Source organism: Zalophus californianus, chromosome 3 (assembly GCF_009762305.2).
Source record: "Zalophus californianus isolate mZalCal1 chromosome 3, mZalCal1.pri.v2, whole genome shotgun sequence".
Classification (NCBI taxonomy): domain Eukaryota; kingdom Metazoa; phylum Chordata; class Mammalia; order Carnivora; family Otariidae; genus Zalophus; species Zalophus californianus.
In genome coordinates, this window is record NC_045597.1 from 105471231 (window position 1) to 105495669 (window position 24439).

The 24439-nt window shown below is 38.8% G+C and overlaps 1 protein-coding gene across 1 annotated transcript in view; it reads right to left on the reverse strand.

The window, feature by feature from the left end:
• Nucleotides 1–16731: 16731 nt before the first annotated feature.
• NXPH2 (neurexophilin 2) overlaps nt 16732–24439 on the reverse strand; it is a 109080-nt gene continuing 101372 nt past the window's right edge. The window contains exon 2 of the mRNA XM_027589960.2: nt 16732–19222. Within this exon, the coding sequence (XP_027445761.1) occupies nt 18479–19222 (744 nt within the window). The 3' untranslated portion in view covers nt 16732–18478. The remainder of the gene's footprint in view (nt 19223–24439) is intronic.

The window sequence follows — 24439 nt, forward strand, 5'->3', positions numbered from 1 at the left end:
TTGCAAATGGCAAGATCTCATTCCTTTTGATGGCTGCATAATATTCCACTGTGTATGTATACCACATCTTCTTTATCCATTCATCTGTCGAAGGACATCTTGGCTCTTTCCACAGTTTGGCTATGGTGGACATTGCTGCTATAAACATCGGGGTGCACATACCCCTTCGGATCCCTACATTTGTATCTTTGGGGTAAATACCCAGTAGGGCAATTGCTGGATCGTATGGTAGCTCTATTTTCAACTTTTTGAGGAACCTCCATACTGTTTTCCAGAGTGGTTGCACCAGCTTGCATTGGCACCAACAGCGTAGGAGGGTTCCCCTTTCTCCGCATCCCTGCCAACATCTGTCGTTTCCTGACTTGTTAATTTTAGCCATTCTGACTGGTGTGAGGTGGTATCTCATTGAGGTTTTGATTTGGATTTCCCTGATGCAGAGCGATGTTGAGCACTTTTTCATGTGCCTGTTGGCCATTTGGATGTCTTCTTTGGAAAAATGTCTGTTCATGTCTTCTGCCCATTTCTTGATTGGATTATTTGTTCTTTGGGTGTTGAGTTTGATAAGTTCTTTATAGATTTTGGATACTAGCCCTTTATCTGATATGTCATCTGCAAATATTTTCTCCCATTCTGTCGGTTGTCTTTTGGTTTTGTGGACCGTTTCTTTTGCTATGCAAAAGCTTTTTATCTTGATGAAATCCCAATAGTTCATTTTTGCCCTTCTTTCCCTTGCCTTTGGCAATGTTTCTAGGAAGAAGTTGCTGTGACTGAGGTCGAAGAGGTTGCTGCCTGCGTTCTCCTTTAGGATTTTGATGGACTCCTCGCTCACGTTTAGGGCTTTCAACCATTTGGAGTCTATTTTTGTGTGTGGTGTAAGGAAATGGTCCAGTTTCATTCTTCCGCATGTGGCTGTCCAATTTTCCCAACACCATTTGTTGAAGAGACTGTCTTTTTGCCATTGGACATTCTTTCTTGCTTTGTCAAAGATGAGTTGACCACAGAGTTGAGGGTCCATTTCTGGGCTCTCTATTCTGGTCCATTGATCTAACTGTCTGTTTTTGTGCCAGTACCATACTGTCTTAATGATGACAGCTTTGTAATAGAGCTGGAAGTCCGGAATTGTGATGCCGCCAGTTTTGCTTTTCTTTTTCAAGATTCCTCTGGCGATTCGGGGTCTCTTCTGGTTCCATACAAATTTTAGGATTTGTTCCATTTCTTTGAAAAATTGGATGGTATTTTGTTGGGGATTGCATTGAATGTGTAGATTGCTCTAGGTAGCATTGACATCTTCACAATGTTTGTTCTTCCAATCCATGAGCATGGAACGTTTTTCCATTTCTTTGTGTCTTCCTCAATATCTTTCATGAGTATTTTATAGTTTTCTGAGTACAGATCCTTTGCCTCTTTGGTTAAATTTATTCCTAGGTATCTGATGGTTTTGGGTGCAGTTGTAAATGGGACCAACTCCTTAATTTGTCTCTCTTCTGTCTTGTTGTTGTTGTATAGGAATGCCACTGATTTCTGTGCATTGATTTTATATCCTGCCACTTTACTGACTTCCTGTATGAGTTCTAGCAGTTTTGGGGTGGAGTATTTTGGGTTTTCTTTTTTTTTTTTTTTTTAAAGATTTTATTTATTTGACAGAGAGAGACAGCGAGAGAGGGAACACAAGCAGGGGGAGTGGGAGAGGGAGAAGCAGGCTTCCCGCCGAGCAGGGAGCCCGATGCGGGGCTCGATCCCAGGACCCCGGGATCATGACCTGAGCCGAAGGCAGTCGCTTAACGACTGAGCCACCCAGGCGCCCCTATTTTGGGTTTTCCACATACAGTATCATATCATCTGCAAAGAGTGAGAATTTGACTTCCTCTTTGCTGATTTGGATGCCTTTGCTTTCTTTTTGTTGTTTGATTGCTGTGGCTAGGACTTCTAATACTATATTGCATAGCAGTGGTGATAGATAGTGGACATCCCTGCCGCGTTCCTGACCTTAGGGGGAAAGCTCTCAGCTTTTCCCCATTGAGAATGATATTCACTGTAGGTTTTTCATAGATGGCTTTTATGATAATGAGGTATGTACCCTCTATCCCTATACTCTGAAGAGTTTTGATCAAGAAAGGATGCTGTATTTTGTCAAATGCTTTTTCTGCATCTGTTGAGAGGATCATATGATTCTTGTTCTTTCTTTTGTTAATATATTGTATCGCATTGATTGATTTGCGGATATTGAAACAACCTTGCAGCCCAGGGATAAATCCCACTTGCTCATGGTGAATAATCCTTTTAATGTACTGTTGGATCCTATTGGCTAGTATTTTGGTGAGAATTTTTGCATTCCTGTTCATCAAGGATATTGGTCTGTAATTCTCCTTTTGATGGGGTCTTTGTCTGGTTTTGGGATCAAGGTAATGGTGGCCTCATAAAATGAGTTTGGAAGTTTTCCTTCCATTTCTATTTTTTGGAACAGTTTCAGGAGAATAGGTATTAATTCTTCTTTAAATGTTTGGTAGAATTCCCCTGGGAAGCCATCTGGCCCTGGGCTTTTGTTTGTTGGGAGATTTTTGATGACTGCTTCAATTTTCTTAGTGGTTATAGCTCTGTTCAGGTTTTCTATTTCTTCCTGGTTCAGTTTTGGTAGTTGATACATCTCTAGGAATGCACCCATTTCTTCCAGGTTATCTAATTTGCTGGCATAGAGTTGCTCATAATATGGTCTTATAATTGTTTGTATTTCTTTGGTGTTGGTTGTGATCTCTCCTCTTTCATTCATGATTTTGTGGATTTGGGTCCTTTCTCTTTTCTTTTTGATCAGTCTGGCCAGGGGTTTATCAATCTTGTGAATTCTTTCAAAGAACCAGCTCCTAGTTTCGTTGATCTGTTCTCCTGTTCTTTTGGTTTCTATTTCATTGATTTCTGCTCTGATTATTATTTCTCTTCTCCTGCTGGGTTTAGGCTTTATTTGCTGTTTTTTCTCTAGCTCCTTTAGGTGTAGGGTTAGGTTGTGTATTTGAGACTTTTCTTGTTTCTTGAGAAAGGCTTGTATTGCTATATACTTTCCTCTCAGTACTGCCTTGGCTTCATCCCGAAGATTTTGAACAGTTGTGTTTTCATTTTCATTGGTTTCTGCTCTGATATTTATTATTTCTCTTCTCCTGCTGGGTTTAGGCTTTATTTGCTGTTTTTTCTCTAGCTCCTTTAGGTGTAGGGTTAGGTTGTGTATTTGAGACTTTTCTTGTTTCTTGAGAAAGGCTTGTATTGCTATATACTTTCCTCTCAGTACTGCCTTGGCTTCATCCCGAAGATTTTGAACAGTTGTGTTTTCATTTTCATTGGTTTCCATGAATTTTTTTAATTCTTCTTTAATTTCCTGGTTGACCCATTTGTTCTTTAGTAGCATGCTCTTTAGCCTCCATGTATTTGAGTTCTTTCTGACTTTCCTCTTGTGATTGAGTTCTAGATTCAAAGTATTGTGGTCTGAAAATATGCAGGGAATAATCCCAATCTTTTGGTACCAGTTGAGACCTGATTTGTGACCTAGGATGTGATCTATTCTGGAGAATGTTCCATGCACAGTAGAGAAGAATGTGTATTCTGTTGCTTTGGGATGGAATGTTCTGAATATGTCTGTGAAGTCCATTTGGTCCAGTGTGTCATTTAAAGTCTTTATTTCCCCATTGATCTTTTGCTTAGATGATCTGTCCATTTCAGTCAGGGGGGTGTTAAAGTCCCCCAGTATTATTGTATTGCTGTCAATGTGTTTCTTTGCTTTTGTTATTCATTGCCTTATATAATTGGCTGCTCCCATGTTAGGGGCATAGATATTTACAATTGTTAGATCTTCTTGTTGGATAGACCCTTTAAGTAGGATATAGTGTCCTTCCTCATCTCTTACTACAGTCTTTGTTTTAAAATCTAATTTGTCTGATATAAGGATTGCCTCCCCAGCTTTCTTTTGGTGTCCATTAGCATGGTAAATGGTTTTCCACCCCCTCACTTTCAATTAGGGGGTGTCTTAGGGTCTAAAACGAATCTCTTGCAGACAGCATATTGATGGGTCTTGTTTTTTAATACAATCTGATAGCCTGTGTCTTTTGACTGGGGCATTTAGCCCATTTACATTCAGGGTAACTATTGAAAGATATGAATTTACTGCCATTGTATTGCCTGTAAGGTGACTGTGACTGTATATTGTCTGTGTTCCTTTCTGATCTATGCTGCTTTTAGCCTCTCTCTTTGCTTAGAGGACCCCTTTCAATATTTCTTTTAGGGCTGGTTTTGTGTTTGCAAATTCCTTTAGTTTTTGTTTGTCCTGGAAGATTTTTATCTCTCCTTGTATTTTCGATGACAGCCTGGATATAGTATTCTTGGCTGCATGTTTTTCTCGTTTAGTGCTCTGAAGATATCATGCCAGTCCTTTCTGTCCTGCCAGATCTCTGTGGTTAGGTCTGTTGCCAGTCTAATATTTCTACCATTATAGGTTACATATATCTTCTCCCGAGCTGCTTTCAAGATTTTCTCTTTGTCTCTGAGACTCGTAAGGTTTACTATTAGGTGTCGGGGTGTTGATCTATTTTTAGTGATTTTGAGAGTGTTTCTCTGTGTGTCCTGGATTTTGATGCCTGTTTCCTTCCCCACATTAGGGAAGTTCTCTGCTATAATTTGCTCCAATATACCTTCTGCCCCCCTCTCTCTTTCTTCTTCTGGGATCCCAATTATTCTAATGTTGTTTCATCTTATCGTATCGGTTATCTCTCGAATTCTGGCCTCGTGATCCAGTAGTTGTTTATCTCTCTTTTTCTCAGCTTCTTTATTTTCCATCATTTGGTCTTCTATATTGCTGATTCTCTCTTCTGCCTCATTTATCCTAGCAGTTAGTGCCCCCATTTTTGATTGCACCTCATTAATAGCCTTTTGGATTTCGACTTGGTTAGATTTTAGTTCTTTTATTTCTCCAGGAAGGGTTTCTCTAATAACTTCCATGCTTTTTTCAAGCCCAGCTAGTATCTTTAAAATCATGATTCTGAATCTAGGTCCGACATCATACTAATGTCCGTATTGAGTAGGTCCCTGGCAGACGGTACTACCTCTTGTTCTTTTTGTTGAGGTGATTTTTTTTCATCTTGTCATTTTGTCCAGAGGAGAATAGATGAATGAGAGAACAAAATGCTAAGAGGTTAACAACCTCCCCAGAAGATATACTCTAAACAAATCAGAAAAGACCTGAAACCATGTGAATAGAAAGGGAAAGAAAGAAAAAAGAAAGAGAAAAAAAAGAAAAAAAAAGAAAAAGAAAAAGATAAAAACAAACAAAAACAGAACAAAACAGAAAAACAGAATATGTTCAAATATGATAAGGCTAGTGCATAGATCAGTGCCACACACTAGATTTTGGGTGTATTTTGGTCTGTTAGAAGAAAGTGCCTCCTAAAATTTTAAAGAAAGAAAAACTTATATATGTACAAAATAAGGGTTGATACAATGAAGGGATGGAATATGACTGTAAAGATGAAAAGTATAAAAAAAACTTTAAAAAAGGAATTGATAGGGTGCTTGAAAAAAGAAAAAAGAGGAGTAAAAAAAAGAAAGAAAAAAAAGAGGAAACAATGTGATCAGGTAGGAGACTAGAACAAAGCCATACACTAGAGATTTAGGGTATATTTTGATCTGTTAGAAGAAACTGTATCTCAAAATTTTAAAGAGAGAACAACTTATTTATCTATGCCAAAAATAAGGGTAACCACTATGAAGGGATAGAATATGACTCTAAAAATGAAAAATAAAATTTTTTTTTTTAAAAAGGGATTGATAAGATGTTGTTTGCAAAAGGGAAAATGAAAAATTCAAAAAAAAAACCAGTTAAAAGAATTAACTTTGAAAGACTAATGAATCATGGTAAAAAAGCCATGAATTTTATGTATAGTATTCCCCTAGCACTGGAGTCCTCCCGTTCTCATTGATCGGTAAACTTGCTCTTGGCTGGCTGTTCGTGCTGATCTTCTGGGGGAGGGGCCTGTTGCCATGGTTCCCAAATGTCTTTGCCGGAGGCGGAATTGCCCCGCCCTCGTCGGTTTGGGCTAAACAATCTTCTCGGGTTTGCTCTCAGGAGCTTTTGTTCCCTGTAAGCTTTCTGCAAAGCTTTGGAGGATGAGAGTGAAAATGGCGGCCTTCCAATCTCCGCCCCGGAGGAGTCGAGAACTCGGGGGCCCCACTCCTCAGTGTGCCCCCAGAGAAAAGCAGTCACTCCCGTCTCCCCGGTCTCCGGCTGTACTCCGTGCTCACCCGGCCTGTGACCGAGCGTTTCTCTCTCTGGCACCTGACCCTGTGTGGAGTCTCCAAACCCAGCAGTTCCCTGCCGTGCGCTCTTGTGCTGCTCCTCCCGGGGGAGGAAGGGGAGTCTCCCCGGCTCTGCCACTTGCTGGGTCCCTGCTGGAGGAGCAGTGGCCCGACTGGGCCGCAGATCACAGTTTATGGCAACCCCAAGCTGAAAGCCCACGCCTCGGCTCCGTCTCTGCAGCCGGCTTCCCTGCTCCGATACCTGGGAGCTCTGCTGCACTCAGGCACCCCCGGTCTTTCTGTGACCCCGAGGGTCCTGAGACCATACTGTCCCGCGAGGGTTCCACCCCCCCGCTTAGCCACTGCAGCGACGTCCCTCAGCGGAGCCGACTTCTAAAAGTTCCGATTGTGTGCTCCGCGGCTCTAACACTTGCCAGAAGCGGCCGGCGGAGGCCCCTCCCCTGCCGTCTATCCTCCCGAATATCGCCTCGGATTCACTTCTCTGCACGTCCTACCTTCCAGAAAGCGGTCGCTTCTCTGTTCAGAGAGTTGTTGCTACTCTCTTCTTCGGTCTCCTGTTGAGTTCGTAGGTGTTCAGAATGGTTTGATCCCCATTCAGCTGAGTTTCTGAGACCAGACGAAATCCAGGTCTCCTACTCCTCCGCCATCTTGCTCCGCCCCCTGTATAAACTTTTCAAATCATTAAGGTGTGTATACCTGAAACTAATGTACCATTTTGTGTCAACTATACTCACATTAAAAAAAAGTATTGTCAAATATTTTTATCTTTTTTGGGTGGTCCATTTCAATATTAAAAAATTCAATTATCAATTTAACCAGTCCTTTTTTATGGTTTCTGCCTTGACGTCATATTTGGGAAGGCCTTTAGCACATAATCATTTACTTATATTTTCATTTGAAGCTTGGCTCCATTTTCTGCATTAAAAAACTAGGATGGCATATCCATATTCTCCCCTCCCACACTCATGGCAGACACTGCTAACTGGTTGTGCCACTCATTCTTTGTCATTTTATTAGCCATTAGACCTATCTGGGCCTCTTCTACCAAACAATAAAGTTTCATGTAGCATAAAACTCATTTGCTATTCTTGATTTATTGTAGTTTATATTGTTATAAAATCCATTCCTGTAAGCCACCTCAAATGATTTCTTAGACAAGTTGGAGCATCAGTAATTTGAGAGATAGACTGATCTACTAGTATATTAACAACATTGGTCAGGCACCACTAAGAGCAGATGACTGCTATTAATATTTCATAGACCAGTAAAGAAATTGAGAAAAATATATATTTTTTAATTGAGTAGCTTCCAGTTTAACAAGAAAGTCAGTACAATTCAAATGATGATATCTCTCAAATGACAAAAATCACTCTTCCATCTAAGGGAATCAAAAGCAATTATTTAGACAGACGCATTTTCTTTTGGCCTCTTGCTTCTACTGTATATGCTAGTGTTTGGGTATTCTAAGTTTTTGTGGAGGAGTCTGAATACCTGGGTATTCAGAACCATGCCAAACTCATGGGAGGATGTAAAGGGGAGATGAGTCTCTCTGTGTAATAGTTCAGAAATAGGAAGCAATGATTCATGAATTAGAAACAGTAAGTACAAACCTTTAGGGAGCAATAAGTTCTTCAGCAGGGTTCAAGAAACTAAAACTAAAGGGAACATGGTCCATGAACCCTAGAATTAAATTATCAGGATTATGGCATTTGTGAGTCAAGGAGATTTTCCTTTGACCTTCAGTTTAGCTCATTCTTTTCCTTCTTCCTCTTGTAACCTACCAACCTCTTATTTAACATACAATATGCTCATGCCTGTTAGGATTTTCCCTCTTGCTTTTCTTAGAATGGCAAACAAAGGGGCAATGTAGTTGTGGATAGACATAAAATCTAAAGGAAATACTTTTTAAAAATATGCATTCTATAGTTATTTTCAAGGTTTAATTTATATTATTGGGTCCTGAAAGGAAATGCTTAGAAAACCTCTAAAATCTTCTCTCTAGCTAGGATCTGCCACTGTGCTGCTCACCGAAGATGAGTGGCTGGCTGGTCTGATGTTATCGATGGTGATACCACAGCATAAAGTAGGAAGAAATAAATGGGACTGGGCTTCATTGGTTTAACCTCTAGAAGAATCATGGAGCTAAGAAGAGAGGTTGTGGGAGGGGATCAATAGCTGACAAATGAAAAGAGTCTCGGTCAGTTGGAAAGGACATTTATTTTCCCATGACGTAGCAGAATAAATCACTAGTAGAATCCCACATCTCAGGATTGTCTTTTGCAAAATAACACTCTCTGTTTTTCTTTACCTAAAATCTTTGAGTACTACAGTACAAAGTTTTTTCCTATGTTGAATAATCAGGGAAAATAGAAATACACCACCTAAATTGATGCTGGAAGGGAAGCAAATCTATCATCACTGTCATTGTCCTGATCAAGTACTTATGTAACATATAAAGTATGTGGAACAATGCTAGGGATCATGGAATCTGTTTAATACAACGTGATTCCTGTTCCCATCAAGTCGTTTTCCCCCAGTAAGGTAGCTGATAGCCCAGGAGTAACATGTGGTCTCTAGGTTCTTTTCTATGGAGAGATTTATCCGAAATCATTATGTTTCTCTCATGTATTCTTCATGTAAGTCAAATTTATCTTTCACATTAAGAGGACTCTTGGTTGCATATAGTATAAATCTATTTGAGCTATTTCTTGGTTTATTCTACACTTGCCATTCCCACTTTCTATCAACCCAAAGTCATTTTGGCTAGTGGTTAGTGGCTGCCATTGTGTTTCTCTATGCTCTGGGATGCTGAGCCCTGGGGACTCATTCTCTTGGACTATCTTGTTGATCGACTTCTGGTTGGGTTCAGCAATGGGAGGTGCTGTCAGATATGAAGGAGGGCAAGAAGAGAGTGAGATCTGGATGTTCATTTCTTCCCTCTGTTCTTCTTTGAGGTGGTGGCTGCATTCTTTTCACCACTGCACCCACCAGTTTACACACAGCCCTTTCTTTACTACTCCAGCTCCAGCTGGCAATCAGCATACTATTTCTTTCCTTATTTCTTTAGCCTAATGATGGTGATGGCTTCTAGTTGTTGTGCATCTATCACGATATTTGTCAGCTTTTAATGTGTGGCAACAAACAACGGCAAAATTTCAGCAGCTTAAAATGATAGACTTTGCTTTTTTGCTCATGTAACATGAGGGCTCTGGGTCAGCTGTAGCTCAGATCCTCGGTGTCTTTTCATTCTAGATCCCTGGCTGAAAGGATATGATGTTTTCATGATAAAGGGCAGAAACTCAAGGGAGAGCCCAGCCCAAACCCCACAATTACATGTAAAACTTCTGTTTGGCAAAAGTCAAGTTTACTCACATCTGAGTGGCCAAAGCATGTAACTTGACTAAGTTTAAAGTCAAACAAGTGGGGGCATATGCTTTTCCCACAGGATTCTTAGACTGAGTGATCTCTGTTTTCTGCTGGGACTCTGACTAATACAGTTATCTCTAGGGGGGGAAGAAAGGACATTTATTACAATGATATATAGAGTAGACTTACTGAACCCAAAGACAGAGATTGCAGCTTGCCCTGGAAATAAACTAGAATGAGAGACTTAAATACTGTCAGGACTTGCCTTTTCTCTTCTCTGTTCCCTTCTGTTTGCTTCTCTTTTTCTCTTTCTATAGGATAGCTTCATTTGCTTCTTTACCTGTATGTTAGAAAACATCATGGCCAACAGTCTTTAAGGGTAATATTCCACAATGAACTGTCTCTTGGTCCTAACTCTAAATTCCTAGAGAAGTCTTCTGACTGGCCTAGAGGGCAAAAGATGCTCATTCCCAGTGCGACTGAAACAATCCAATGGGCAAGGTCATATTGTACAAAATAGCTGCCGGGATCCAGCAATGTCACTAGGTCGATTACACCAAAATAAAATTGTTAGGAAAAGAAGGGCTGGCAAGATCATCCACTAGGTGCCCACTACATCTGGACAACATTTTAGTTAAAAGTTTTCCTTTTGTGATGATTATTTTGTTAAATAGCTTTTATTCATTAAGTAAAATTAGTTTACTTCTGTTTAGGGCAATATCGAGTCTCTACTTAAAAGAAATCTGGGCTTTATATTATGAATATTGTGAAGACAATTATCTCTTGTTTTTAAAATCTTTGATTTTCTTTATACAAGACACTATGTCTACATTTAATTTTTTTCTCAAATACAGAAAGAAAGAATACACCTTAAGTAGACATCTCTCTGAAGACACCTGAGAAGTCCAACTACCAGTCTACCTGCATATACAGTTTTCATCCTCGTAATAAGGATGTTTTCACTGATACCAGGTAAGTTTGGAGATGGATTTTGAATAAAAACAATGAAGTCTAATTATTTGCACTGACTTTGGCATATCCACAAGGTATAAACATATTGGTAGCAAAAAAAAAAAAAATCATAAAAAAAGTGTTGTGCTTTAAAGTTCTTGTCATCCCTTACTGTTCACAATCTAGGTGATATTTATTTTCACCTCAACACCACTGTGAGCCAGGCATATAACTTCATTTTGTAGATTAAAAAAAATCCCAAGCTCAGAGATGTTGAGTAATTGGTTCAAGTTCACACAGCTATGTGTGAATTTGCTAGTGGCAAATTCAAGTCATAAATCCAGGTTACGCTAACTCTAAACTCTGTGCTTATTTGTAAAGTATCTAAGATTGTACTGGACCCATAGCAGGCATCGATAGACATTAGTTCTCTTTCTCTGTAAAGACTCTCTCTTCTATAATACTATGATTTGCATGGTTCTTTCAGAAAATGAGTGGGGTGGGACTGTGATAATGACAGGCTCCACTTGCCATGTTAGATGCCACAGGGGCTCTGAGAGTGAGTTGGCTTCCAGGATTCTACTGTGAGTGGGATCCTCTTAATTAAGCTTTGTAATATATTCTTTGACACAGCAAGTTTTGCAGAACTGTTTTATGTTTCAGGGACTAGAATGTTTCTACACTCTATTTGTCATAGGGTAGAAGACAAAAAGAGAGAAGGCAGAGGGCATCCCATTACATGCTTAGTCCCAGGGTATCCCATTTTTAAGTTCACATTAAGCCATACACTAATTCCTACATGGTGTGTTCAGGAAATGTTCTTAGTGTCTTTTTATCCCAGCCAAGAGTTATGTTTATACATAAGATACAATGCTTTATTTATTAATTACCATGCTGGACATAATTACAACTACATGAAAGCTATTCACATAGACACACACATACCCATATATATGGATATGTCCATATATATGTGGATAAAGATGAGAAGGAAAATAGAATAGATTTATCAGTGATGGAATTATGGATAGCATTTTTAATTTTAAAAATTTGGGTATTTGAAAGTGATTTATGAAATTAAAAATGGAAACAATAACAAAGAAATGCATCATAATGCTTCAGCTAACCAGAATACACACCAAAGGGAACATCATGGAAAACTGAAGAAAACATTTGTAATCATTTAAAAGACTCCAAAACATATTAATATATCTCTGCTAGGATTCACAAAAAGTTTATACTATGATTTTCCTCTCAAGATGGGAAAGGCTGGCTATAGAAGAAGGGTAGGAGAGAGGTCTTACACTGTCTACCGTGTCGATAAATTGGGAATTATAAATCCATGTAAGCATATTACTAACAAAAAATAAAATGGAAAAGAAAACAGACTTTTCCCTGTCTCAGTAGGTGAAGTAGAATTAGCATGACCCTTAAATTGTTGTTTCATTCTCTTTTAAGAATTTTCCATCACTGTTTTATGTGAGCCATTCTTAACACCAATTTTTCAAGTAAATAACTTCCTATGTTATCTTTGAATGCAATTTATCATGTATATACCACTTAAAAGGCAATGGCTTTATCTGGGCACTGTGGGACATTCAAATTAAGTACAAAATGTAATCTCTGGCTTTCCCAGAAAGATTTTCTTTCTAGGACCCATGAAGAAGTACAAAGAAGAAGACAAGCTAAAACTGTGTGTACAGAATTATTACTGCAATGCCTAGCATAGACTGAAAGACACAATTTAAACAGATGGAGATCAGAATGGGCTCTAGTCCACAGAGAAGATTTTACGCAACGTTTGTATTGGTTAGGTCAAGATGAGGTGCGGTAACAAATCCAGCCTAATAATTTAGTGACTTCAAGGGGGATATCTTGGTTTCTTTCTCTTTTTTTTCCTTTAAAGATTTTATTTATTTATTTATTTATTTATTTGAGAGAGAGAACGTGAGAGAGAGAGAGAGAAAGCGAGCATGAGCACAAGATGGGGGAGGGGCAGAGAGAGAGGGAGAAGCAGGCTCCCCGCTGAGCAGGGAGCCTGACGCGATGCGGGACTCGATCCCAGAACCCTGAGATCATGACTCAAGCCGAAGATAGACACTTAACCGACTGAGACACCCAGGTGCCCCTATATTGGTTTAAGTCTTACATCACAGTCCAGGGTGGGCTTTTTGTTAGCTGGGAGGCTCTATTCCATGGTGTGAAGGGCACTCAGACTGGCAGTTGCTTTGCCTTCTTCACTCTCCAGTATCTCAGGACCCTCAGGTCGTCTCTCTGAGGCAACCAAAGGGCAGAGGGCACAGAGACGCCTGAGTGCACTTTTATTTGAGTCTATTACTGGAATGAGCACATCCCTTCCCTTCCTCCCATATTCCATTAACTGTAGCTCACGGCATGAGAGGCAGGGGCACACAGTCTAGCTGGCCAGACACGTACTTGACCTTCTAGTGCAATGGGACAAGGAGGAAGGTCCATTCTGGTGGGCAGCTGACAGTCTCTGTCACAAATGTGGGGAACATGGATGATTGGGAAAAATAAAAAAGAATGAATGGCTTTAGCCAGGCAGGAAGGACAATAGCAACCATGCTGTTAAACCTCATCAGGCCTCCATTTCTTTATCTAAGAAACAAAACGTATTCCAGATGATTTCTAAAATTGTTTCCAGCTTTTATGTTTCTGTGGTTCTGGGAGCTAGCATTCAACGGGCATTGCGTTCAGCTGGAGCAATGTGTTCTTGTTGGAAATGGTGCATGATAACTCTTGTGTTTGTGGGTAGAGTGGGTCTTGACTGATCCTTATATTGTGCTCGAAATTTTTTAAAAAAATCAAGTGACAGATATTGATCAAGTAACCACTTTTACCAGCTAGGTGCTGTGGAGGACACAAAAGAGTTAATTCAGTCTTTTTGAGAATAGATTACATACTAATTATGAAGGAGCTGAGCTGGATGAAGAAAGGGGAAGATTAAAAATGAAGCAGAAGATGGGGTGCCTGGGTGGCTCAGTCGCTGGGCGTCTGCCTTCGGCTCAGGTCATGGTCCAAGGGTCCTGGGATCGAGCCCCGCATCAGGCTCCCTGCTCTGTGAGAGGCCTGCTTCTCCCTCTCTCACTCCCCCTGCTTGTGTTCCCTCTCTTGCTGCATCTCTCTGTCAAATAAATAAATAAAATCTTAAAAAAAAAAAAAAATGAAGCAGAAGAGGTTACATGCCTAGGATTCCGGACCTTACCATATGGGGTAGGAGATGAAGGTAAATATAAAAAGACCCTTTATCTTCTATAAGATTTTTGTGAAGAAACACATCTCTAATGAGACCTTGTTTCCCTATGATTTGTCTCTTACAATTGCACATATTACATTTCCATTCATTGAAAGTTCTGATTAATTAAACTGGGGTTAACTGTTTTTACTGCAACTAAAAATGCATGACTCCATTCTCTATTTTATAGACCAATTAATTTAAGATTCTTTATAAGGTAAAATTGGACCTTCAGGCAATTAAAGTATTTCACACAATTTACCTAGCTCTATGAAAATATATTTTCAGGTGTTATAATTACTGGAAAATTCTGCCAAATGTGGCATTTTACTGATGTTAATTCTTAGCCAGTCATACCTCTAATATATCTCAGGACTCTTATCTTTGGATATAATCACTCTATCCTGACTTTATTTTTCTATAGTGGTTAGTTTTTAAAAATTTTATGTTCGTAGGGAAATTATAAGCCTGACGATTTTGGAGGGAGAGCATTTCATTTGCCTTCTGCATCGTGTCTTGTTAGACATTCACTGCAGTTATTTTCGTTTTGTCTTGAATATCAGTTTCAATGACTTTTTTTTATGTAACACAAAACCTGAGATTAGGAGTCAGGAGACCCTCATTTCATTTGGGTCTGCCACTTACTACTGGGCATATTCTTTACTATGATGGTGCCTCGGTCTATTGTCTGTCCAATGAGGGAGCTGAACTAGAAGATAGGCAGGTTGCACTCTCTTTGAAATATTAATCTTCTACATCTTAATATTAGGTTGATCACTTTTTATTTATCAATCTATTACTTTAATTTTTGTTGTTAAAAGGGTCTGTTCCTTTATTTATTCATTTATTTTTTGGGAAGTATTTTCAGAAGCTTACTTGAACCAGCATAACCTAGGATGCTTATTAAGATGTAGATTCCTGGGAACCTGGGTGGCTCAGTCAGTTAAGCGTCTGCCTTCGGCTCAGGTCATGATCCCAGGGTTCTGGGATCGAGCCCCACATCAGGCTCCCTGCTTGGCGGGAAGTCTGCTTCTCCTCTCCCTCACCCCTTTCCCCTGCTCGTTCTCTCTCTCCCTCTCAAATAAACAAAAAAAATCTTTAAATAAAAAAGATGTAGATTCCTGTAGTCAATGATATTGTAATAGCATTGCATGGTGACAGATGGTAGCTACACTCTTGGTGAGCATAACATGATGTATAGAGAAGTTGAATCACTATGTTGTACATCTGAAACTAATGTAACATTGTGTGTCAACTATACTTAAAAAAAATTTAAAGGTTAAAAAAAAGATATAGATTTTCTATAAAAAGTATATAATCCCTGTAGCACATTCACTAAATCAGACTTTCTAGGGAAATACTTCTCTTAGTTGTTAAATGTGTATACAGGTCACATGCAGATCTTGTTAAAAAGGAAACTCTTAATTCAGTGTGTCGGGAGCTAGGACATGAGATTCTGCATTTCTAACAAGCTTAGAGGTCACACTGTGGATCTGCCCCCCGCACTCTGAATAGCAGGGCTCGCTCTGGGAGATGTTACTGCAGCTCCAACCCAGCAGAACCATGTCTTGAATGAAGACAGAATTAGCCAGATTGTGGAATGTTTAAAATGTAGCAATCATGCCTAAAATGTAGCACATAGCATCTAAATCATGTAAAATAAAGAAGAAAGGTGTTGCAGAGTGAAGATTAAAGACTATCATGCAATATGTATCAGGTGCTCTTATGGGTGGTCATATCAGAGAACTACATCCTTTGTCGCTGTTATTCGAATCATGAGAATGCCTCGCAATTCCAAGTACCAAGCAGTAAGAAAATTGTTCCCTTTTTACTGATTGCTGCTTTGCTGCGTGCTGTCCACAGGCTCTTTCTCTCATTTCCCTTCCACAGATTTTATAGAGTCTGTGGCTGGTGTGATCACATTGTTCTTAGTCATGGAAATATGGTCTCTTTCCTGATTCAGTGTGGTGAGTAAAAAGATTGTTTCTGCTGAGGGTGAAAAGGTCTTCAAACTAGTTTGCTTTCTAGTAAGCAGCAAGCCTGGAGAGCCCCTGGAAAGACGCCCAACATCTCCCTGAAGATTAAATTTCTGTTTTTTTTTTAACTTAAAAATTTTTTTATTGAAGTATAACTGATGCGTAACATTATGGTAGTTTCAGGTGACAATGATTAAATTTTCATTTTTAAAAGCGTCTATTCTTTAACTTTTGAAGACTTTGTAATTGAGTGTAAAGTTAGCTTACATGAATGTCCTTTCCCTCAACTGCAATATTCAAAGGCAAAAATGGTTTTGTAGAAATGTATGCATTTGCATGTTTAAATGGGATCTGATTTATATTGTGCCAAGTACCATTACTGACAATTATGTAGTCTTTGAAATGAAATTATGACTTAAAAATGTATGTGGCATATGTTCTACTCCAATTAAAAAATATGCCTAGGGAAACTTTCTTTCTTTTTTTTTTTTAAATTCCACAAACCCTGCTAAAATCTAAGAATTGTGTAAACGGTGATCTCCATTTTTACCCTTTGCATGGATATGTTTATATCACTCAACATTTGAACATCAGAGAGTTCTTAATCATATTTCATGTTGTAATAATAATATTAATTAATATCAATCATAATAGAAGCTCACACTCGTAGAGTTCTCACCAGGTGCCAGGCTATACATCAAGTACTTTATATGAATTATCCTTTTACTCTACATTAACATCTTCATAGCCAAGGTGCTTTGTTTAATACATACATAAGGAAAATCTTAATGCTCACTTGGTGTTTTACACACACACACACACACAAAACCCTTGTGAGAATGAAACCAAGAAGAGTCTTCAAAAAAAAAACACCCTGAAGTCATGTGACAGATTTAGCAAATTCTTTTTATTTACATAGAAATGTGTACACATACTTTCTCTGTACACAGAAAATTCCAAGTATATACACATATATGGTTCCCACATATTTTACAATAAATAGTATTTTAATCCTGTTTCTAGATGAAAATAAAAAGATGCCTTAAAATATTTCACACCAACCACAAAATTACAAAAGCACCTGATGAACTCAGAGCAAAAGTTGCAAGCTTGTACTACCACACACTAAGCCTAGTACATTTTTTACAAAAGACAAAATCAAACACTGTACAGAGATCACCCGTAAACAGAAAGGAATGGAGATGCAAAATAGAGAACAGAGCTGTTGGCTCTTCAAACAATGTAGTAAGAGAATTTTTGTTGGTTAGACTGGTCTTCTTTTAGTTTCATATTTTACTTCAACTGATATTTTACAGATAAGGGGGCAAAAGTGAACACCTACTGTAAAAACAACCATTCCTTGAGTCTTATGAGTTCTAGAAACCTTATTACTGGCCAGCCAGACCCTCTTTCTGTGCTGATGCAAAGATCATCCAGTTCTATGGCACAGGATGCCTGTTCACCCCTCCACCCCCCTCCAGAGAAGATGGCAAGGACTCCAACTGTGAAGCCACATTAATTTGGAAGTGATTTCAAAAGCCTGGTGAGTCAGGTATCTTGGTTGTTAGCACTTAATAATCAGTCATGTTTAAATATACTCTTTATTTCCACATAGAATTTGATCCCTCAAATAATTAACTAAACACAAAGAGGACTTAATCTGGGAGGCTAGAAATAATGAAACCATAATCCTGGAATTTTGTCAGCCCACTTCCAATTTTTTTTCCCCTGTCCTTGCCTAGGGAACAATCACTTTCTCTCAATTTCAGAGTTGTTCTATGCATGTATATAAACTCACACTATCAAATGAATAGAATGAGGTTACAGGTTATAGTGTAGAATACAGATTTTACGGTATTTTTGGCAATCTCACGGCACTGAATTTGGCAAAAGAATCTAAAAACATCATGATCTTCATGATTGTGGGACTGACTTAAAATATATCCAGATTCGCTTTCCCAATGGGCCAATATTACTACTCGGATGAGAATCCTAAAGATGGTGACCAACACAGGGCTAAGTGTCTGAGTCACACCCCAGCCTCACTCAGATAACAATGTGTTTAGTTCGACTGTGGCACTGTAACTGCGCACATGAGTTTTGAAACAAATTTACCCCTTCATCTCTCATATCAATAACAGCACAGATGTGGGGGGAGAAACAGTGATAAAAAAAGAATTTGATGGCAGAAATGTGATTCATCTATCAAATGCAATCTTTTCAGTTACTTTACTGAATCTATTTTTAAGGTAACCTTCCAAAACATATTTCAAAGGCAGGCTCATTTCAAGAGCAATGTTTATTACATGCATAATTTGGTTCTTTCTCATTACATGTTGCTACCATTGATGCTGCTTTTGGAGAAACAACAGTATTTCTAGGACTTAGCCATCCTACATGAAAGCGATGGCTTCACACACAGTTTGACTTTTTGGATTAAGGTACGACCGAAACAAACACATTTCACATTTAAAGGTGTTTCTTTCTCTTCTTTTCTTTTCAATTTGAAAACCTAATAGGGAACTAAGGTTCACTGCCAGAAACAAAAGGGATCCTTTACCATGAAGAGTTGGGCTTGGTTCTTGGTCATTCTAATTAAATATATATTCACCTCTCATTTATATCACTGTGGAATGATTCAGCCAGAAGATAAGTATGGAGTCTCACTATGGTAATTGTAGTCAGGACAGACTTTTTGCACAAGTTTATAATCAACACTATAAAAGGCAATGTAAATGCAAATGACCTTGAAGGGTTTGGAGCACAACCAAGACACATGGCTCTGGGTCTGCTCCTGGTAGCAGATCTTCGATGGGTCAAAGTTGCACAGGGCAGTCTTCTTCGCCCGATCTGTTTTTTCATATTCAATGCGACAATTGAAAGATTTGGATTCCTTGGTCTCCAAGGTAGACTGCGGGGAAACTTCAAATTCCACTACTTTGGAGGGGGGTACCAAACTCACTGAAACATTGCCTAGGCCTGTGGAATTATGTCGGAAATAAACACTGAAGGTCCCATTTCCATGGTCAACAATTTTCCCTGTGATGAGGAGGTTGAGTTTAACAGTTTTAATATTGGAATGGAAGTCACCCCACCCAAACATCTTCTTAAATTTTCCCGTCTTTACTATTGGCCTCCGTTTAGTTCTTGCCAATGGCTCCTGAACCTCCGTGACATTGGCCAGCCAATCCCAAAAGTTTTCCATGCTGTCCGCATATGCCAAGTGTCCAGGCTTTGGGACTGGAGACTGTTTGACAAACAGGCGCAGAGGATTGATGATCCTTGAGTGCACCACGTTTCCGACCAATGTCCCAGGAGCATCTTTGTCTTCCCAGTCCAGCCCCTCTGTGGCATGCACCACCTTCTTACTGTCACAAAATAGCTGTTTGAAAAGAAGAAAAAATAAACTTGAGTTTAGGCTTTGGGCACACATATTAAAGCCAAAGCACAGGAGAAGTGCTTGAAGTATTACTTCAATTCTTGATAAACAAGCATTTCACACACACAGTTGGTTTCAACAGTGTAACAAGATGAGCATCTATTCAAGCAGTGTAAAATCATGAGTACAAATTTCAAATTAGGAAGAAAGTATTGCATTGTAATAGGTTGATGTGGTTTTAGTCCCTGTTTCTTAATCTTTACAATACTATCATTTCGGATTGGAGGAAGTAATATATTTTGGTATCTCATTTGATAAAAACATTCAATTTTTGAGATCTTCTCTTTCAGGTAGAAGACAACTCCAGAATGCTGAAGGTTTCTACCAAGAAGCTAGAAACCATCTGAATGTAAAATACTGATAAGTCTCTTAAGTATACTTGGAAATATTAAGAGTATTATTATTTTCAAAGGCTTATGTCAAATGATTTCATGGCTTTTGATATAACTCCATCTCAAACTCTGTAACAAAAAAAGGAAAGTGAATAGTAATAGGAAGTTCTATAAAAGTTTTAGTTGAAAAAACATAATTTCAAATTTTGTGGTCCTTACAGAAACAGAAACAAATTGGAAACATCTATTTTGAATTAATAACAGACTGTAGATTATCCAATAAATTTTATTACAATGGAATTATATACACTGAAAGAATTGCTAAGAAAGAATGCAAATGTTTTATGGATTCCACAGAATGTGGTTTGGATCACACCCACTGAAACATAGTACTTTATCTGCATCTGATGTTTCTTTTTATTCTTTCTGTAGTGTAAGAGTCCTCATAACTTCTAAAAATCATTTAATTAAGCCAATATTGATTTTGAGGGACAGAATCATTATATATGAAACTGTTGCCTGGAGTGAATATTTATGGATGAGTTATAAAGTCTGGAAAATAGATGTTTCTAGTGGAAACACAGATAGCCTCTTATCTCTAATGGCACAAAGCACTCTCGTAATGATTCTCCAGAAAACTGTCAGCATGATGAAAAGGATGAGAGAGAAGTGAAGCTGTATTTATGAACTGTTCCCCCAACCCTTCCAAACTTGGTAAAGCACCTGGTAAAACTCATCTCAGATTATTACAAAAATTATTGCTTTCAATCCAGTTTTTGAGAAAAAAAAGAAGACACAGCTTGGATTATAAATATTGCACTCGAACATATGGTAGAGCTTAATAACATGAGGTTATCTTCTATAGATTCATGAAAGTTTAGAAGTTTAAGTTCTAATAGAGCTTTGTGAAAACTGTTTTCACCTATACCTCGTCCCCAAGATCACGTTAGAGTCAGAAACCAAGGACTTCAATGTATGTGTGGGTGTTTTCTTTTTGTGTACTTTGGGTGGGGAGGTGGGGGTGGGGTGGGGTACATAATATATATTTGCCTCTGATTAATTTCCTGAAGGCTCTTCTTAATGTCTAGTATTTTTTAAATTTTTTTTCCCTTAAATTACTAAGATTTGGCAGAAGGGCAAATTGAAATGATGCACAGTCTTACTATTTTGAGAACTTAAATCTGTATCCACCTTCTTAGGGGTTTAGGTAACCTGAGTCGATACCCCTTTCTTCTGCTGATGTTGAAAGGTGAGTATATTCACCAGGAAAAGAAGAATCCTTACTCTGGATTTCTGGCTCAAAATATTCTGGGTATTTCTGACACGGTAACTAGCTTTCTGATTTTGAATACTCTTTTTTTTTAAGATTTTATTTATTTATTTGAGAGAGAGAAAGAGAGAGACAGCATGGTGGGGGAGGGGCAGAGGGAGGAGAGCAGACTCCCTGCCAAGCAGCGGGCCTGAGGTGGGGCTTGATCCCTGGACCCTGGGATCATAACCCAAGCCAAAGGCAGACACTTAACCGACAGAGCCACCCAGACACCCCTGATTTTGAATACTCTTAATTACGATGTGCAAATCTCATTCAAATCCTTTGGTACTAGCCCATGGGGTTCAGTGTTGGCTTCAATTATGACTTGAGTTTCCTGAGAACTGACTGATGAAGTCTGGTCCAACTGACATGGCCAGTCTCTCCCCAGCAAGACGTCCAAGGACACATGGGCAGATAAGAAACCCCTTGCTGATCAAGGTCCAATTTCTCTTTTCTGTGGTTGTGATTCTTGTTGCCCAGAGTCTGCTATCTATTTTCCATCCATTTCCAGTATTGCATGAGATGTGCCTTGCTTGGTCCATGCTGACAGACATACCTTCCACTTGCTGAAAAGCTCGTCCACAAGAACTTTACTTCCTGATCTCCACTCCCCGACTTGGTACAACTTACAAACTTCTTTCCTCACTCTTGCCTTCCTTCCACTCCTGCATTTTCCCCTTCTAAATGGTTTTTTAAAAAAACCTCAGATCTTACCCTTATACACAGTGCTGCCGATCAATACTTTATTACAGGACTAAGACCTATTTTCCATTCAAAAAATATTTTTTTGCTCAGAAGTATGAGAACATTCTTTGTTCCCAGCAGTAACATGATCTCCCCTCCCCCCAAAATGTTTGTTTTGCATTATATATTTTCCTGAATTTTTTCTACTGGATCATTTTTCCTCATTTAGTGCTTGGCCTGATTTTCTCCTTACTTTTCCATTATTGAAAACCTATCAACAGTGAACCCACCATCCAATGACAAATAAGTTTTCAAGTTAACTGGTATTGGCCTTTTACTCATTGTAGATGCCATTATGAGACACATGTTAGAAATCCTCTTATCTCTGGGACTTCTGCTGGGCTGGTTCTGAGATTACTCAATGATAATAACAAAACAAGAATAATAATACTAAATGATCATTTACTGAATGTTAAAAAAATATGAAGACTTTCTTTGTAGTAATTTATGTCGTAAAAATTTGACCCAAACATACGTGACTAATGCTAAGAAATTAAAGTGTAAAAGAAAAAAAAAACTAATTTTATCAAACAGATAACTTAGATGCAATTATTTGCTTTTAGAAAGGCTCTTCAATTCTTCAGAAAAGATCTTCCATATGAGAATTTAAAATGTAATTTGATTTCTAAAAAATATATTCTAACACAATACTCTACTTGTTCAAATCCATTCAAGGAGCTCTTGATTTTAAGGTAGGCTTATATAAAAAATAGTAAAATTTAACTTATAGCACAGACCTATAATTGGTCCCTGCTCTAAGGAAAATGCTAACATTATTTTATTTATTTTATTTTATTATTATTATTATTAAAGATTTTATTTATTTATTTGACAGAGAAAGAGATAGCGAGAGCAGGAACACAAGCAGGAGGAGTGGGAGAGGGAGAAGCAGGCTTCCCCCTGAGCAGGGAGCCCGATGTGGGGCTCGATCCCAGGACCCTGGGATCATGACCTGAGCCCAAGGCAGACGCTTAACCGACTGAGCCACCCAGGGGCCCCAGTTTTTTAGATAATAGACATTTTTAGATAAAAAGTAGATGTACATATATTTGAATTTTTTACTTTGCCCTAGATCATCACATTTCTAACTTACTTTGACAACAATATTAAACAAGTTGAGAAAAGCTGTGTATAACTTCATCTGTTTATTATTTTATTTTTTTAAAGATTTTATTTATTTATTTGAGAGAGAGAGAGAGTATGGCGGGGGGAGGAGGCAGAGGAACAGGCAGACTCCCCGCTGAGCAGGGAGCCCAAGGCAGGGTTCAATCCCAGAACCCTGAGATCATGACCTGAACTGAAGTCAGACGTTTAACCAACTGAGCCACCCAGGCACCCCTCCCTGTTTATTACTTTAAAATACATGACAGTTATCATGAATACTGATTTCCAAATCTAAACTCGAATCTCAAAAAGTTATCAGGTAATGACAAGAGTGTAATTAAATGGGTAAATATTTCGCTAATTGTCCTAAAAAGCTGATAATTATACCTCCTCTCCCAACTCACTCTCCTTCTGGTTTAACTTGTTCAGACTTCCCCCTGGACTGTTTTGTTAAGATGACTGCATCACTGTTGAGAGGGTACCCTCTCCTAGACCAGGTCTGCAAAGATGGTTGTATGATCTAAGTCCCCAAGGCTCATGCTTAACCTCAAAGACCTAATTAGGGATGACTGGGGTTGGATGAGCTATAACCCTGCTCCACACTCATCCCTACACTCCCAGTATGGAAGCAGCATGGTGGAAAAGGCACAGGGATCCGGTGCCTGATGACCTCACATCCCTCACTTCTCACTTGAGTGTTTGACGTGAGCCCATTTTCTCACCTATATCTTCCCTGCTGATTGATTGTAAGGACCAAATAAAAGAATGGATGGAAATTCCTGAGCCCAATCTCTGGCAAAAGGCATTGAATGACTGATGGCTCTTGCATGGTCCAGTGGATAGCACCATGTTTCCTCTTCAAGAACTGTCTTCAAAGGGTTGTATGAACTCTCGGGCCTCCTGGAAACTAATTAATGGTTAATCAAGCAGCTTGTTCAGTGCCATATGATAAATTAGTGACCGAGTAGAAAATACCTTTCTCAACCCCAGAACATCAATCGTTTTCTCATATTTCCAGTCTCACTGGCATCTGAGTCATAGCCAGATCCCAGGCACAGGTGAGCTCTCTTTGCCAACAGAATGTGTTTGTGGATCTTTGATTCTAACCTACTGAATGAGTCAGCAAAAGGACACGCTGGGAGAGACTGGAGGTGGTTCTGAACCTGTTGGCAAACCACTCTGTCCAAGTCAGCATTGTTAGATGTTACTGACAAAACACATGGCTGTATCCCCTTGGTGAGTTTTGTATTTGCTGGGGCTTTCGATGGCTATCACTGCTGCCGTTGTTCCCATCGTATTACAGTAATAATGCAAAAACATTTAACTGCAAGCTCAAAATGGAGTTTCAAAAAGGGAGAAAAAAGAGGAATTGCTGTGCTTTATCTGTTTGAACATTCCCTGATTTCCACCCATTTATCAAAGTGTAAGTAATTTATGTCTTGGCAGGGTGTATCAGTTTCACAAAGCACACACATTAGCGAGATACAATGATATCATATTAGCTTTTTCTGCATCTTCGAGAGGAGCTCAGAAAGATTAATAAAAACTCAAACCTTCATCAATTAAATGAAGCAGGTGGAAGGAAGGGAGTAGAGGAAGAAGACTGTATTTCATTTCAGCTCTTTGTTTTTAGGGGGGGAAAAGCTGACAGGTTCAAATCATTCATCA